The sequence below is a fragment of the Ammospiza caudacuta genome, chromosome 13, assembly GCF_027887145.1.
Source record: "Ammospiza caudacuta isolate bAmmCau1 chromosome 13, bAmmCau1.pri, whole genome shotgun sequence".
NCBI classification, from domain to species: domain Eukaryota; kingdom Metazoa; phylum Chordata; class Aves; order Passeriformes; family Passerellidae; genus Ammospiza; species Ammospiza caudacuta.
In genome coordinates this window covers 17663903-17678734 of record NC_080605.1, presented here as the reverse complement: position 1 = coordinate 17678734, position 14832 = coordinate 17663903, and the positions used below count along the sequence as shown (strand labels likewise).

At 44.6% G+C, this 14832-nt stretch overlaps 1 protein-coding gene across 1 annotated transcript in view; it reads right to left on the bottom strand.

Annotated features, from left to right (window-relative positions):
- The window catches only part of CMIP (c-Maf inducing protein), a 131882-nt gene extending 118588 nt beyond the window's left edge, over nt 1-13294 (bottom strand). Inside the window, exon 1 of the mRNA XM_058813488.1 lies at nt 12431-13294. Coding sequence (XP_058669471.1) covers nt 12431-12727 — 297 coding nt within the window. The 5' untranslated portion in view covers nt 12728-13294. The remainder of the gene's footprint in view (nt 1-12430) is intronic.
- Nucleotides 13295-14832: the final 1538 nt, after the last annotated feature.

The window sequence follows — 14832 nt, the reverse complement described above, 5'->3', positions numbered from 1 at the left end:
GATAAATGAAGAGGCATTAGGAAACACACAAGCCACCAAACGTAAACATTCCCTCCATTTTTCAGCTGTACTCACAAGGGAAGGTACAAAGGCTCAGGCCTCACACACTGTGGGCTGGCACTGCCCGTGTGAAGAAGCTGCCCTGGGCACAACATCCCTTGGAGATGAGCCAAAAATGCTCCAGTCACAGGCACGCTGCAGCCACCAACCCAGAGAGATCCCTTTCCAGCTGGAGCACACAGATCCATCCAACCCCTACCCTGAAGCTGCTTTAATTCTTTCCTTCCATCACATCCTTCCTTTCCCCCCCTCCTTCAAGCCCACTCAGGCTATGCTAGAGTACCATGAGCAATACACAGATAATGCAGATAATTAGTGCTGCCTCAATCCCAACCCATCCCAGGTTTAAAACTGACCAACCTACACTCCAGCCCACAGGCACAGGGCATCAGGGACCTGCTCCTGGTTTTGGGTAAGCACCACCAAGGGCTGGGTGGTTTCCCATGCTGTCTGTCTGCCAGAGGGAGCAGCCTGATCCACAATCAACTCCCACAACAGATGATATGATTTCACCATATTTAAAGTAAATTAGTCAACACAAGTCACCAGGGACATTTGAAATCACTTACAATAAATCAGGAGATTAATATCAAGGGAGGCAGAGACAGCAAAAGAAGTATATACTGGTTTAGTCAAGAAGCCACTAGAAACATCTCCCAGTGTCAACAAATTTTTCACTATAAACATCACAGAAAGAAGACATTGCAGTCTTCAGGGCAAATGCTGGGCTGCAAAGGCAAAGTGGTTACCTGGAAGGGGTATGTCAATATTTAATACCAAAGTGCATGTCTGGTCCTGCACATTTCATTTAATTTCAAGATTTTCCAGACTTATTTCCTGTTTCGTTCACAGCAATCACAAAAGATTAATTACCCAACCTTAGGAAATGTGTTTCCATTCAGACAAGACATGTTGACCGTGTCTCTGCTTTCACCTTCAGTAACAAAGTTGTGTGCCAACACAAGTTTTATTTTTGCTTCAATGTCCACATTATTTGATTGCAAAGCAGACAGGATTTTCAGTGCCAAGACTCCACTCCAACCATTTGCTCCTCTGGGAGAGGATGAGCCTGTTCCATGGCTCTGGATGTCAGGCTAATTTTTAGTTAAAAATTTAAAATCTTTCCTCAAAAGTCAGCATTGAAGAAAGAAAAGCAAAAACACCAAAACAAACAAGAAAGAAAAAACTTAGAGGAACTGAAAGAAACACAAGGAACAGAAATAAAAACTAAAATAATGCTGCATAATTTGCACTTGAATACTATCTTTCATCAATGCTCTTCCCTTCCATATAGGGGTTGCATTTTCATACCAAACATGATAGGGAATACTCCTTCAAGCCCTCATTACACAGCTGCTGTGGCTATTCCTTTAGTATGGAATATCTGAAGAATTATTTGTGTTCCTGCACTGAAAGAATAAGCTGAAGCTCCATTTCAAATTCAATAATTGTGCTACTATAACCTATTTACTAAAGGCAGAAGTTTACAGCAATTACATAGATTTTCTTCTGGTTTAAACGATGACTGAATGACATCTGTGACATGACGTTGTTTTCTCTTCCTCCAGACACCCAAATAAACCTCTCTGTTCCACGCTCCTGTGGATAAGGAACACAACTGCTCCATGGAAAATGATTAATCTTCCACAAGGAATCAACAGGTACCCAAACTACAGGCATGCATTTCACTGCTGAGCAGCAAGACAAGGACACAGACAGACCTCATTCCACACAGTCCATGGAAGGAGATGCAAATCTCTGCTGAGAAAGTAAATGCTGTTCTTCAAGAACCACTGGGCCTTTCACAGTTCCGTTCCCCTCCTCCCACCTTTTTCTCAGAGCCAGGTTACTGAGCAAAGTGCTCAGATGACAGAACACCAGAGCCATCCCCAGAGCCTTTGGAGGCAGGCAGGCTCACGCTCCCATCAGTGACACCCAGAAACCTCTCAATGTGCAAGCACCCCTGGGAGCTGCCAGCAGCAAACACCACTCACATCCCCAGCCACAGCTACTGCAGGGCCACCAGGAAAAAACAGCTGAAGAACTGCATCATCTCACACAGATCCTCGATTTAAGGGTCCACGTGAAGTTCTACTTTCAGTTTCCTACCTTCTTACAGCTCACGTTGTACCAGAGAGAAACAAGGTGTTTTAAGATGCCTCTGCAGTCATAATCTTCTCAAGGGATTCCTAAATTTATGAGCTCAACATCAAGAAGTCTGTATAGTAAATCCAAGGTTTGAGAAGGGAGAGAGAACTGTCAATCTTTCCACCAAGAGGAATCACAGCATCCTGCTTTTCTTTAACAATTTTGCAAGCTCATTCTCATCCTGAACATTTCAGTGCAGTCAAGGTTTCCCTGACTTACTCTTTATTTCCGAATTCAGTCTTAACAGCCTCTGAAGCAAGAGCAAAGTGGTAGGCTGTCAGAAGTGACTATTAGGAGAACACACAAAGCACACATGCTGCAGAAAGCAGAGACTTGAACTGATTGGCACCTGGCTCCCTGGCAGGTATTTTCTGTGCAGGAAGATTGAAGGGTAGCGAGAAGAGCGCGACGCTCTGGGCCACGCTCTGCTGTCACTCACTCTCCCACGCTTCCACTCATTTTTAATGACATTTACAACCATTAACAAAATTAATAGCCATCAAAATCAGGAGGGAAGATGCAGCCTAGCAGACAAAGCAAAGGAAAATCATTTCTGCTCCAGCTCCCACCAGTGATTTATCAGGAGTATTAGGGCAAGGCCCTGCTGGTCCTTGGTGTCCAACCTTAGGGGCCTCCCGGGTGAACCACAGATCCATACACCAACTAAGAAACTGCAAAGTAAATGTGAACCAACAGTGGCAAACATGTCAGATCTACATTTATTTCTTTGTTTTCCCCACATACAAAAACACTGACCATAAAGCACTTGGAGATGGTTGAAACCCAAAGATTACTAGAATGAAGATACACTGTCATCCAAAAATAATTTCTTATCCCTGTTTTAAAGGCCAAAAATAATCCCTGTTCTTTTTTGTTCACAGGTCAAACAGACATTTATATTTATGGAAAAAATCTACACACCCTTAGTATTTTGATTAAAAAGTTGGAGTCCACTTGGCAAGTTTCAAAACCTTTTTTTTAAAGCAGTCTCTACTTTACTGTTAATAATGCCCATCCCTAGAAATGGATAACAAAGTCATTCAGTTTTATTCCAGACAGCAAAACCAGACTGCTCACAATACTCACTAGTTTTATTACAGTAGCAAACAAGAAACTCTGGTGGTACAACAGATTTCCACTACAGCAGGAACAGCATGGTAAGAGGCACCTGCCAATCCCAAACACTTATATTCAAATAGCCAAAACAAATAGCCAAAACACTGGGAAGAAACAAAAAAAGCAATATCACAGCTTCACCATTGAGAAACACCTGCTCAGTATTGTTTGAAATGTACTGCAGGGAACACACCATGGGGAATCTTTAGATTTTTTGGGTAAAAAAAGGTGTTCTTTAAAAAATTGTCAGAAATCTCTCACTGCAAATGCAATTACCTAATGTTGCTCAGTTGATGTTAATTGTCCCTACATAAATCAAAAATGAGGCCACTTTTTTGTTTTCACAATTCTTGCCTTACCTTTGGGTTTACATCATCAGAAATCTCATCCATAAAATATGCATGGACATTCATACACTTCAAAAGATGTAGAACTTATTTCTAAGAAAAAAATACTATCTCTGATTCTGATCTGCTGATACAGTTTCTCTTTAGGTCTAAGAAAGACATTATGCAAAATATAAATGTAAAATAATTGTATTTGGGAATACAATGTTGCATTCTGAACAAAGCTCTCTGATTTAGCTTCATCTCAGCTTTCTTCTAAGGCAACACTTAGTGTACCACATGTGGCATCTTTGAAAACAAAACCTTACAAAACCTAAATCCATTTCTGTGTGCTAATAAGGTCTGAGCTTTAAATTTTTCAAAAGGAGAAAAATATTTTATTTAGCCTTTCTTTAAGCACTAGAAATCCAATAAAGAAAAGTTCTTTAGTGACAGTGCCAAGCATTCGACATTCCTATTCTTAATATCAAGAAATTAGTGATCTGGAGTTTAAGAATCATTAGATAACCATTTTTCAGTCATCTTTTCTGAAGTCCTGGTAATTACTCTTTTAATCAATGAAAGCAATGATTCCTTTAAAATTTTTCTTCCATTGAGAAAATCACGCAATCCTTCAGACACAGGAATAAAACTTTAGGGAAGCTGCAGCATATTTTGAATATTACAAGAACTCTTACCCCTGAAACAAGCTGATATTCTGAGCAGACATGGGACAGCCTTGCTCCATTTTAAACCTCTCACTTTGCCACGGCCTCAGAAGTGAAAATGGCCACAGGTGCAAATATCCAGCAAGGTAACAGCAGAGGCAGCAGCACCATCTTCCTACCCCTTCCAGGAATTGGGAGCAGCTGCTCCTGCAGAGGATCCACCCTCCTGCAAACTCCAGCCACAACCACAGACCACAGCAGCACTTCAGCAAATTTTGAGTCCAAATGGGGGAAAAGAGAGCTACTTGCAGCAAGCAGCATTTTTTCCTTAATAAAACTCTATTGTCTGAGGAAGGGAGACAGGACAGAGCTGGCACAGAGCAGCAGTGATGGCTGGAGGATTCTGAGTGAGGTTTTTTTTCCCCCCATAGATGAATGTCACAAACTCACTTTCCACCAGGACAGCGTTGGCATAAAACGGGTGACAGAGCAACAGCTTCTCTACCAGTTCTAACCAGGAATAAGAGGGAATTTTCCAGCAACCCTCTGGCTCATGGCAGAGCCATTCCAGCCACTGCAGGTCACTCAGCACCTTGAGATCTGCCAAGCAGAGGGAGAAAATGGGGCTCTGAGAGCTGGACAAGGCTGAGAGGAGAGTCAGCCATGCCCCCAGCCAGCAGCCAAGAGTGAGCTGCACCGTGATCCCTCCCTGAACCTTCCTGGCTCTCTGAACAGCACATCCTGCCATTCACAGCACAGGCAATGAATGGTAATCCCTCTCCTCAAATTACCCTCCTGATTTCAGCAGAGCGAGACCAAGAATGTACGTGACTGAGTGTACTTCCAGTTCAGATTTAAGTAATTGCAACTTGACGAGTTTCTTAAGCTCAGTTAGTAATGGCACACATCTAGCAGAAGCACTCAAATCCAGAAAAAACATATGCCTTTTTATTAAGTTTCTCAAAAAAGGAAAAATACTTAATGTTATTTAAAAGCTTACTAAAAACTCAGATTAAAGCAGAAGAACACAGCCTTCACCATACCCTCGTGGCCTGGACACCACAGTCTGTGCCTGGCAGGTTACCTGCTTGTATTTCCCATTCTATCGGCCCTGTCCCATCAGTCATGGGACAGCCCAAGGGGCAAAGTCAACAAATCACTTTAAGTACTGGAAATGGCAGCACTGGTAACACCACAAATCCTGGAACACGAGTCCCCCTCTCCCAAAACCTAGAGAGTATTGTTAAAGCTCCTGATTTTTAAGCCTATGAAGTAAAGGCATTTTAACTTAGCATCTGACTTCGTGTTTTCCTCCACAACCACAAGAGCTAAAACTTCATTCACCACTGACGTGATCAGTTATAATGTATGCTTTTCAATTGTCTTTTCCCTTTCCTGGTGTTGTCCCTGCATTCTTACATATTGTGCAAAACAGGAAAATTTTACGCAATGATTTAATAATACATTTTTTTTGGCACAGATTCCAGCCTGCCATGTTTCCCGCTCTCCTCTTCCTCAGCAGTCTGGCGGGCTGTGCACTGAAACACATCACCTGCCTGATCCAGTGAAAAGGCACACAACAAACCTGCAAAAGGTTCAAACAGAGAGAGTGCTCCCCAGCCAGCTCACAGAGATTTTTCTCAACCTGACCCTGCAAACTGTTAAGCATTTACCAAGGATGGATTGACAGGGTATGGCACAGATGGAGAAATGAACGGCACAGGCCAGGGCTGACTCAGCCAGCACTGCTGCCAATGACACTGCATCGGCAGACGGTGCAAAAAAAGTTATTTTATTGAGTGCACATACATGCACAAGCTCTCTGAATGGATTATACATGCTGAAGTATCAGTCATCCTCCAACACCTGGCTGTTTGTGGAATCAAGCACTATGTTATCTGTGAACACACAGAACCAAACTGATGCAACTAGCACTGCTCAAAACACCAACAGACAAGCCACAATCTACCCATGCAAGCCACAATCTAATTACTTCTAAAGACTCCAAAAGGCTTGAACTATTTGAGGTAGGTCTCTTTTCTCATAAATCCTATATGAGGAGATGACTAAAACCCTATTAGGTTAGCCACACTTATTAACGTAGAAGGAAATTGTATCATGTTAAACTCATCTGTTACCTAGGAACTTCAAAAGTATCAACAAATCATATGCAATAAATTGAACAGTTCCCCAACAATCACTCTTTTCTACGTACTAAATCTAACAGCTTTTTCCTCCAAAAAGGCCCCTCAGTGCACACAATTCTGTGAATGATTTTTGGCGAGACCTTCAGCCTCTGTTCTCCCAGAGCAGCTAACAAAGCAAACCCAACCCAGCACACTGGAACATCGATGCAGATGGGACTCAGCCTTTTACCTCTGAAAAACCAAACAATCTTGTTGAGCTTCACAGAATCATGAAGTGGTTTGGGTTGGAAGGGACCTTCAAGAATCCTTTAAGGATTCCATGCCCTGCCACGGGCAGGGACACCTTCCACAAGTCCAGGTTGTTCCAAGCCCTGTCCAAGCTGGCCTTGCACACTGCCGGGGACCCAGGGGCAGCCCAGCCTCTCTGGGCAGCACAGCCCTTCCTAGAAGGACTTCACCCCACCTTGGAGGATCCAGCAGACTCTTCCCATCACTACTATAACCACAGTTATGATGTTCCGCTACAAAAAAATACATAAAGTATTACTCAGAGCTCCAGAAAGGCCCAGCCCCGTGAGGGATGTGAGCTCCTGCAGGCCCTGCTTTGCTGCAGGATCAGGTCCCAGTGAGGAGCAGAGGCAATTTAGAGCCTCTCCCATGGGGACTATTACCACCACCTAGTTACTAGCACCACATCTTTACTCCCCAGCCAAAAGGAAAAATGAGGCACAAGTATTTCTGAGTATCCTTTTTATTTATGTTCCTGAACATGTAAAATTTACTGGCTGGCTGCTAACACTAATAGCCCTGAGAGCTCTCACTCTGTCAATGAATATAGCTTCTGTTTTCATATTTTATATATGCTCTGTGACACATAAACACATACCTTAACGCTACTGACTTATAAATATGCTTTTTAACCACTGCAGGAACTATATATGCAAAGGTATGTTTGATAGGCATTAAACAACTTTAAAGAAATATCATTTTAGGTTTTCATATGTCGAACTGCTAACTAATACAGCAATAAAATAAGTTTGTCACAGCAAAGCAATATTCCATTAAATCACCAGGTCTTCAGAAAAATTTGGGGTTTGTTAATGCAGGCACAGGCCTGCCTTCACTTGTGAAAGAGAATCTCAATTTCATCAGTACGGATAACATGGAGCAATTTGTTCTCAATTTGCAGAGAATTCTAAATTGTCATGGCTTTTATGCAAATTATGGCACTCAGTGCTCTTTCTGATGCACTTGAGCCAAATACCTGGGAGACAGCAGCAACCCAGAACAAGCAAATATATGTACACACAAAACCTATAGGTGCCACTTCTCATGAAATGAAAGCCAGCACCTGTAACAGTAAACCATAAAATATATTCAATATAAATGTTAATTTATCCTTCCATTATTATAACAAATTTAAAAATCTAAAATTTGTTATTTATACATATTATTTATACATGTAATGATGGCAGACACACCAATCTAGTTTGAAGTCACATATGCAGAGCCTCATCAATAGTGCAGGACTTGAAGACAGCACTTGGTTTACTGAATTGTTTATTACTATTATAAATTCATATTAATTCTACTTGCAATCTGGATAATACCACAATACTCCTTTTTCAGGAAAGCTTTAAAAAATTTTTCTTGTGAGATTGTTTTGAAACTTTTGAGCTCTGCATAATACCTCCCACTTGAGCTAATTGTTTTTAAAGGGAAATTTAATTTTTAAAAGTGTGTTTTTCTAACTAATGGGAATCTGTGCTAAAGTAAACAATGAGTCCAGCTTGATAGGAATTTTTGCTCTATCTTTACCAAAATAAGGAAGGAAAGACATGTAATAGCATGCTGAAACAAATGCAGTAGCAGAATTGTTGAATTTTAAAAAACAATTAGAAGACAATTTTCTACTCCACTTCTCCTCTTTGAAACAGATCATTCTGCCCTGCCTCATTTAATATTAACTGGATATGTTCTTGTCTCTAGAAGAAAACACAAATGCAGTTCCCTAATCCACTTACATTCTTGTTTCAAATGCATTTACAATTAGCCAGCCTGTCAATAAACCACTGTCCTCACACATCATGTCTGTACAGCAAAATGTTTAAAAGAAACTCAAGTCTGTTCAGGATTGCCACCAGCTTTGAACAAAACATTTACATTACACCCAACCCACCTGCCAAGGCAACACCGAGAAATGTGAAATGGGCATGAAAAGACAAAGCTTCCACCTCCTTGAGGGATATTAATGAGTAACTTCAAGGTTTCAATAAAGCCTTATCTTCCCAGATGGGAATTAGAGAGGTCATCCCTAGGCAGAGACAATGAATCACTTATTTATTCTTTCCCTGTCTGCTGCACATACATATGTATCACAAGTCCTGCCTGCAGCCCAGGACTTTAAAACTCACTGCCCTCAACATCTACAACCCACCTGTGCAAGGGAAAGAATGAAAGGGACATGAAAGAGACAGAACAGTCACGACACCTATGTTTAAAATACTGAAAATCAAACTGCACATTTCTCCTGAAGGAAGGGTTACTCCTAACCCCACCCTGCCCCTCCCAAAAAAGAAAAAAAGTAAGAAATATTACATTTCACTTTGTTTCTGTATTTGTTTTTACTATCACTGCCCCTCAAGCTGTGCAAGGACAGGTCTCACTGGTGAAAAAAAAAATTAGTAAGGGTGCTACATTTGAGTTTGGTAGGTGTTTATAAAATAAACATTATTCCTCCCATGGGGGAGAAAGTCAAATTCATCCCCAGGCAAGCTGCTGTCTGACAAACAAAGTTTTTAAGTGTCAAAATTTCCTACTGGGACTTCAGCATTTACAGTAACAAAACATAACAGAAAAAAAGCTACAGATCTGTATTCACTTTCTCCAAAAAACCTTTAACCAGAATGAAACCCTGGACATGATGCGAGTGAAACTGTAATGGTGACACTGTGCTATATTTAAGCAATTCTTTGAGAAATGAAAACATGGCACAAACAATGGAAACACACACAAATCAGATGAAGTCCTAACACCTACAGTTATGGGACTGCCCACAATTAATACCTTTCTACATTTGTTAACTGGGTGTATATGCCAATTCAGAATACACTAATTTTATTATTATTATTTTATTAACATTATTTTAATTGTAACAGTCACTTGTCATCATGTCAAAAAATGCACTTTATAGAGAACATCATTTTTTTCCAGCCACTTTTGCTAAAGTAAGATGGCCTAACAGTTGCTCCATTGCATTCTTACATAGCACTTTTGCTACCAAAAACTATCTTGTCAGCACAAAAATTGTAGCTGCCTAAATAAACAACAAAACTGGTTATCTCTCAAAAAAAAAGTAGGTTGAGTATCATTATTCAGACTTATATATGTGGGCACATACCATGTCTACTCATGGAATAAACTATGGATGAATAATCCATACACAAACTAATGCTAACTTCTATATTGCAGCCCAGGGACTGACAAGTAAGAGCTTGTGGGGAGAAGAATTTAATTCTAATGTATGTCTCAAGTGACAATAAAAAGGACATAAAGTGCCTAGAATCAACAAATAACTTATCCTCTGTACTCAGGGACATAATTTGCCAGATCTGGATTTAGCTGTCATTACAACTTTTGCTTTCAAATGCAAAACAAAGTGATGTTATTTTCCTGTTCAATTTTATTCGTGTTATATAGAATGCAGTAAAACTCGTCATGCCAGAGGATTTGCAAAGGGATGATGTGAAGGTTAATTACTGGCTGCTCATAAAGCATCCTGCCTGTCGAAAGCCCCATGTGTAAAAATGACCTTGTTATCAAAGCTGTTGAGTGCTCCCAACGGCCACTCTCAATGGGCAGAATGGATATTTTTCTGCAGCTCTTGAAAACCAAATTAGTTGCATTCAAATATCTACCTCCAGTTTGAGGAGGTTTTGGCATTGTGCCTGTACCCCACTTCTGTAGGGGGTGGGTGTTAAACTACCAGAGATTTTGCTTAAATCACGCATTTCCAGCTTGAAATGAAAAAGATTAAAATGTAGGTGTATCACAGAACCAAGGTCTGAAAGATACCTGCTAAACCTACCCACAGTCAGGCAACAAGTGAATGCAGATCTTATCCTTGTGCCCTAATTACCCCCTGGAAACCAAAGACACTACTTTAAACAATAAAGCACAGGTATTTCTGTGATCAACCCTATTTGTAGGGTGAGTTAGCACTGGGAAAAAATGATAAGGCACAAGACCAAGCACGAAGAGCACTGCTCAACAAAATGGAGCCTGCAATGCTACGCACAATGCTTTGCTATCTTCCTGCTATTTATACACATAAAATAATTAGGAATGAGAACACCTCAACATTAATTAAAGCACAGCTCCACAGGACTTCAGAAATCTTTTCAGAGATGGTTTCTCTGGTGACAGCTTTGCCAGCGAGCAGAGTTTGACGTGTCCTGTAAAAACACAACTTCATGCCTGGTACTGCCACATTGCAGAGAACAACATCTGAAGCGTGATCATGCCTCTCTCTACCCCTATCCTCCTCCTCGGCTTGGAAATAATCAGCTATGGATACTGCCAGGAAAATGCCTCATCCCCACTAATATTCAACTCCCCCTCCACAATGATGGTATCTCAACAAAATGAAGAACTGCAAAAACTCCTCGTGCTTGCGTCTCTCAGGAGCTTTCTCCAACAGCGCTCGACCAAATCTCACTTCTCCCTTTAAGCAGCAGTTCTATCAAAGAAAGAAAATATTCCCTTTGAAACATCCTCGAGAGCCCAGTGGAAACAGCAAGCAGAGATGTCATTGTGGCACAAAGGAGAGCTCTGTGAGAACAGGCAGCTGGCCTACCTGAAGGTTAAAGTAGCTCCCACTGAAAACCTGCTCTGAATACTTCAGAGCAGAGCATGATGCAGAAGAGACATTTACACACACTATGTCTGTGTACCAAGGTGTGAAAAAACCCAACCTCCGAGCACAGCACAGGCTGGATGAAATCCATTGAAATTCACCATTAACAGAAATCTACACAAAAGCCAATCCACTCTCTCGTATCAGTGTCCTATAGGAAGGCCAGAATGAAGCCATTGAGAAAAATGAGACATTTACATATAAATCAAAAAAAGACAGAATCCAAGTGCCGACTGATTAAAGATCAGTGTAAAATATATTTTGTTAATCGCTTATTAGATAAAATCTGTGTAATCACTCTATATACTCCACAAATATTCAAATAACATTGGCCATTAAATTTAAAGTCGGATATGAAAATATAAATCATATTTTTCAAGACTGCATCCGTCTATAGTACATCTTCTGTAACGCTGCTATCACCACCTCGCATTTTTTCTCTTGCATCATTTTCCAGCAGGAAGAAAAACCCTGAAGGAATCTCCATATTTTCCAATCACACTGCCTGTATCCGGGCAGGTTATGTGACCGCCAAAGCAGAGTCCCCAGAGCAGGCCTGAACCACAGCAAAGTCCGCGCACAACCCGAGCCTCGGCTCTCGAATTTAAAGCATCCTCCACCTCCCTCACCTCCAACTTGGCCAAGGTGCCAGCAGGTATCTGCCGACTTTGGTTTCGGATACAAAGGGCTCGGAATGGTGACTGTATGTTGGGGTCGTGTTGAGAGGGAAGGATTTTTTTTTTTTTTTAATAAATGAGCAAAAATTCAACAACAATAATAACAGCAATAGTAGCCTTGCTCTGAAAATAATAACAAAAAAAACCCAACACCGAAACTGCAAAAAATAAACATCCACAGGCTTACGAACAAGGAGAAAAAAAAATCCTTTCAGGATTTTCGCCGGCATTCCGGAACCCAGTGGGGCCGATCCCCCCCTCGCCCACCGGCGGTTCCAGCCCGGCCCGGCCGCCCGGGGACTGAGGGCTCGGGCATCCCCCGGGCCCCGCGGATGCCCCGCGGCGGGGCCGCCGGAGCCGGGCGGGCTCTTACCGTGGCCGAGGCGACGCTGTTGTCCGCCAGGGTCAAGTGGTGCGGCTCCCACCGCCGCAGGAACTTGGAGGTGAGGATCTTGCTGAGAAACGTCCGGGGGTGCCGGATGACACACACCTGGATGTCCCCCTCCTGCAGCAGCTTGTACCTCATGCCGTTGCAGTGGAGCAGGGCTCTCCGGCACGGCGCGGCACCCATTTTATTCCCCTCGGGAGCGGACATCTCGCCCAGCAGCGGCTTGCTCTCCTCGGGCTGCCTGCGGTCGCTGCCCCCGCCGGAGCCGCCGGTGCGATCCATGGCAGCCCCGCGGGCCGGGTCGGGGGTGGCGCTCGGCCGCCCGCGGGGAACGGTCTCTACGGCGGGTAGAGACGGGTACGACCAAAGAAAATAAAATTCAAAAAAAACTATAACAAAAAAAAAAAAAAAAAATCCAACCCCACGCGGTAGATGGAAAAAAAAAATGCACGCTGAAGAAAAAAAATAAAAACAAAACAACAAAATCTGTCGGGGAAGATGGGGGTAGGGACTGAGCCGCACCGAGGCGAGAAGGGGGAAAGGGAAGCGATAAAATCCTTATTCAAACTTCCCAATCCGCCCCCGGCGGGTCACAGCGCCGTGTCCATGCTGCCGGGCGGGCGCCGGCCGAGCGGAGGGTCGGCTCCCGCGGGGGCGGCGGACAAAAGCCGGCGGTGGTGGCGGCGGTGGCGGCGCGGGGGGCTCCTGACGGCGGCGGTGGCGGCGCTGGGGGCTGCGGGGCGTCCGGCAGCGGCTCCTTCCTTCCCCCCGGGGCGTGTGCGCGGGAGCGTGCGGCGGCGCGCGTGCATGTATGTATGTATGTATGTGTGTGCGGGTGCGCGCCCGTGAGAGCGGGTGTGAGAGTGTGTGTGTGTGTGTGTGTGTGTGTGTGAGCGTGCCTGCCTCTGTGTGTGCGTGTCTGTGTGTGCGGGTCCCCACGCGCGCCGCCGCCGCCGCGGCAGGAGGAGGAGGAGGAGGAGGAGGCGGCGGGAGCGGCGGGCGCTGCCGACACAGCCCCTCTGCCGGAGCGGCTCCGCGCGCCGCGATTGGCCCCGCCGCCGTCACGTGCCGCCCTGCCTGACGTCAATGGCCGCGGAGCCGCTCCGGGCAGCGGCGGCCGCGGGAGGTGCGCGGGAAGCGCCGCGCCCCTCACGGAGCCGCGGGATCGTTCGGGCTGGAAAAGACTTCTGAGATCATCGGCTCCGACCTGCGAGCGAACGCCGCCTCGTCAGCCCGAGCGCCGTGTCCTGTCTTTTCCTTAAACACCTCCAGGGACGGTGGTGCCAGCAGCTCCCTGGGCAGCCCGTTCCGATGCCCAGTCACCCTTTTTGTGAAGAAATCCCTTCTAAGGTCCAAGCTAAACCTCGCCTAGCGCGGGGCATGAGGCTGGGCAGGACTGGAGGTGCGCGGCACCCCAGGCCCCTCCATCCTGCGGGGAAGCCCCGGTGGAAGCTGCGGGAAGGGGGAGACTCCGTGCGGTCCGTGTCCCCTTCCCGCAGCCCCCGCAGGAGCCGGGCAGGGAGCAGGGGTTGTCACCACCTCTCCTTGAGGGTGACAAATCATCGCAGGCTGAGTTTTGAGCATCCTCGCTCCAGCGTTAAGCTCTTGTACAACCCCTGCAGAGAACGGCCAAGGAAGCCCGTGCCAGGCTGCTGGCACTTCAGCAGTGACATTCCCTTTCCTCTGCCTTTGTGGGGAAACTGGGAACGGCTGCGCTCCCCAGTGCAGCAGCCCTGGGAAGCCCGGAGAGAGCAGCACCTTCTCTGTGCTGATCAGGGTGTGGAGTGTCCTCTGATCGTCGGCAAAGCAGCACAATCCTTTATTTAAAAAGAAAAAAAGGGCATTGAAAAATCCAACTCCCTTCTAAGCCCCTCCAAACGGCTTAACAGCTGAGGGATGCTGTGTGCAATATGGATGCTGTGCCCAGAGAAATTATACCATCGGTTCTTGCTTTTTTTTCTCAGTGGTAGAACTCAGATCTTGTTTCCAATATCCTCATTTGCACAACCAGGTTGGGACCAATTTAAGAAAAATACATTTTATCTAACACATGCAGATGCCATTGAACTGCAGGACCCCTCACAATGAGTATTACCAAGCTCCAGAATGTAGAAGGAATTTACAGGGCTGTTTTAGATTGTGCTTGCGACATATTCAGAGAAAGTATAAACCTTTATACTTGAAATACTGAAAAGTATAAGCTCACTTCTGACTGAGGGAGGTTGAGAGAGGGTTTGCTCTGTGGTGAGACAATTTTTCCAGTGTGTGTGTGCCCTGACTTTGTGTCTAGTGGCATGTCCCCGTGCAATAGCTCTCAGATAGGTCACCATGGCAAGAGAGGTGCCAGCAGTTGCGGGCAGTGTCACCAGCCCACCCCAGAGAAAGCT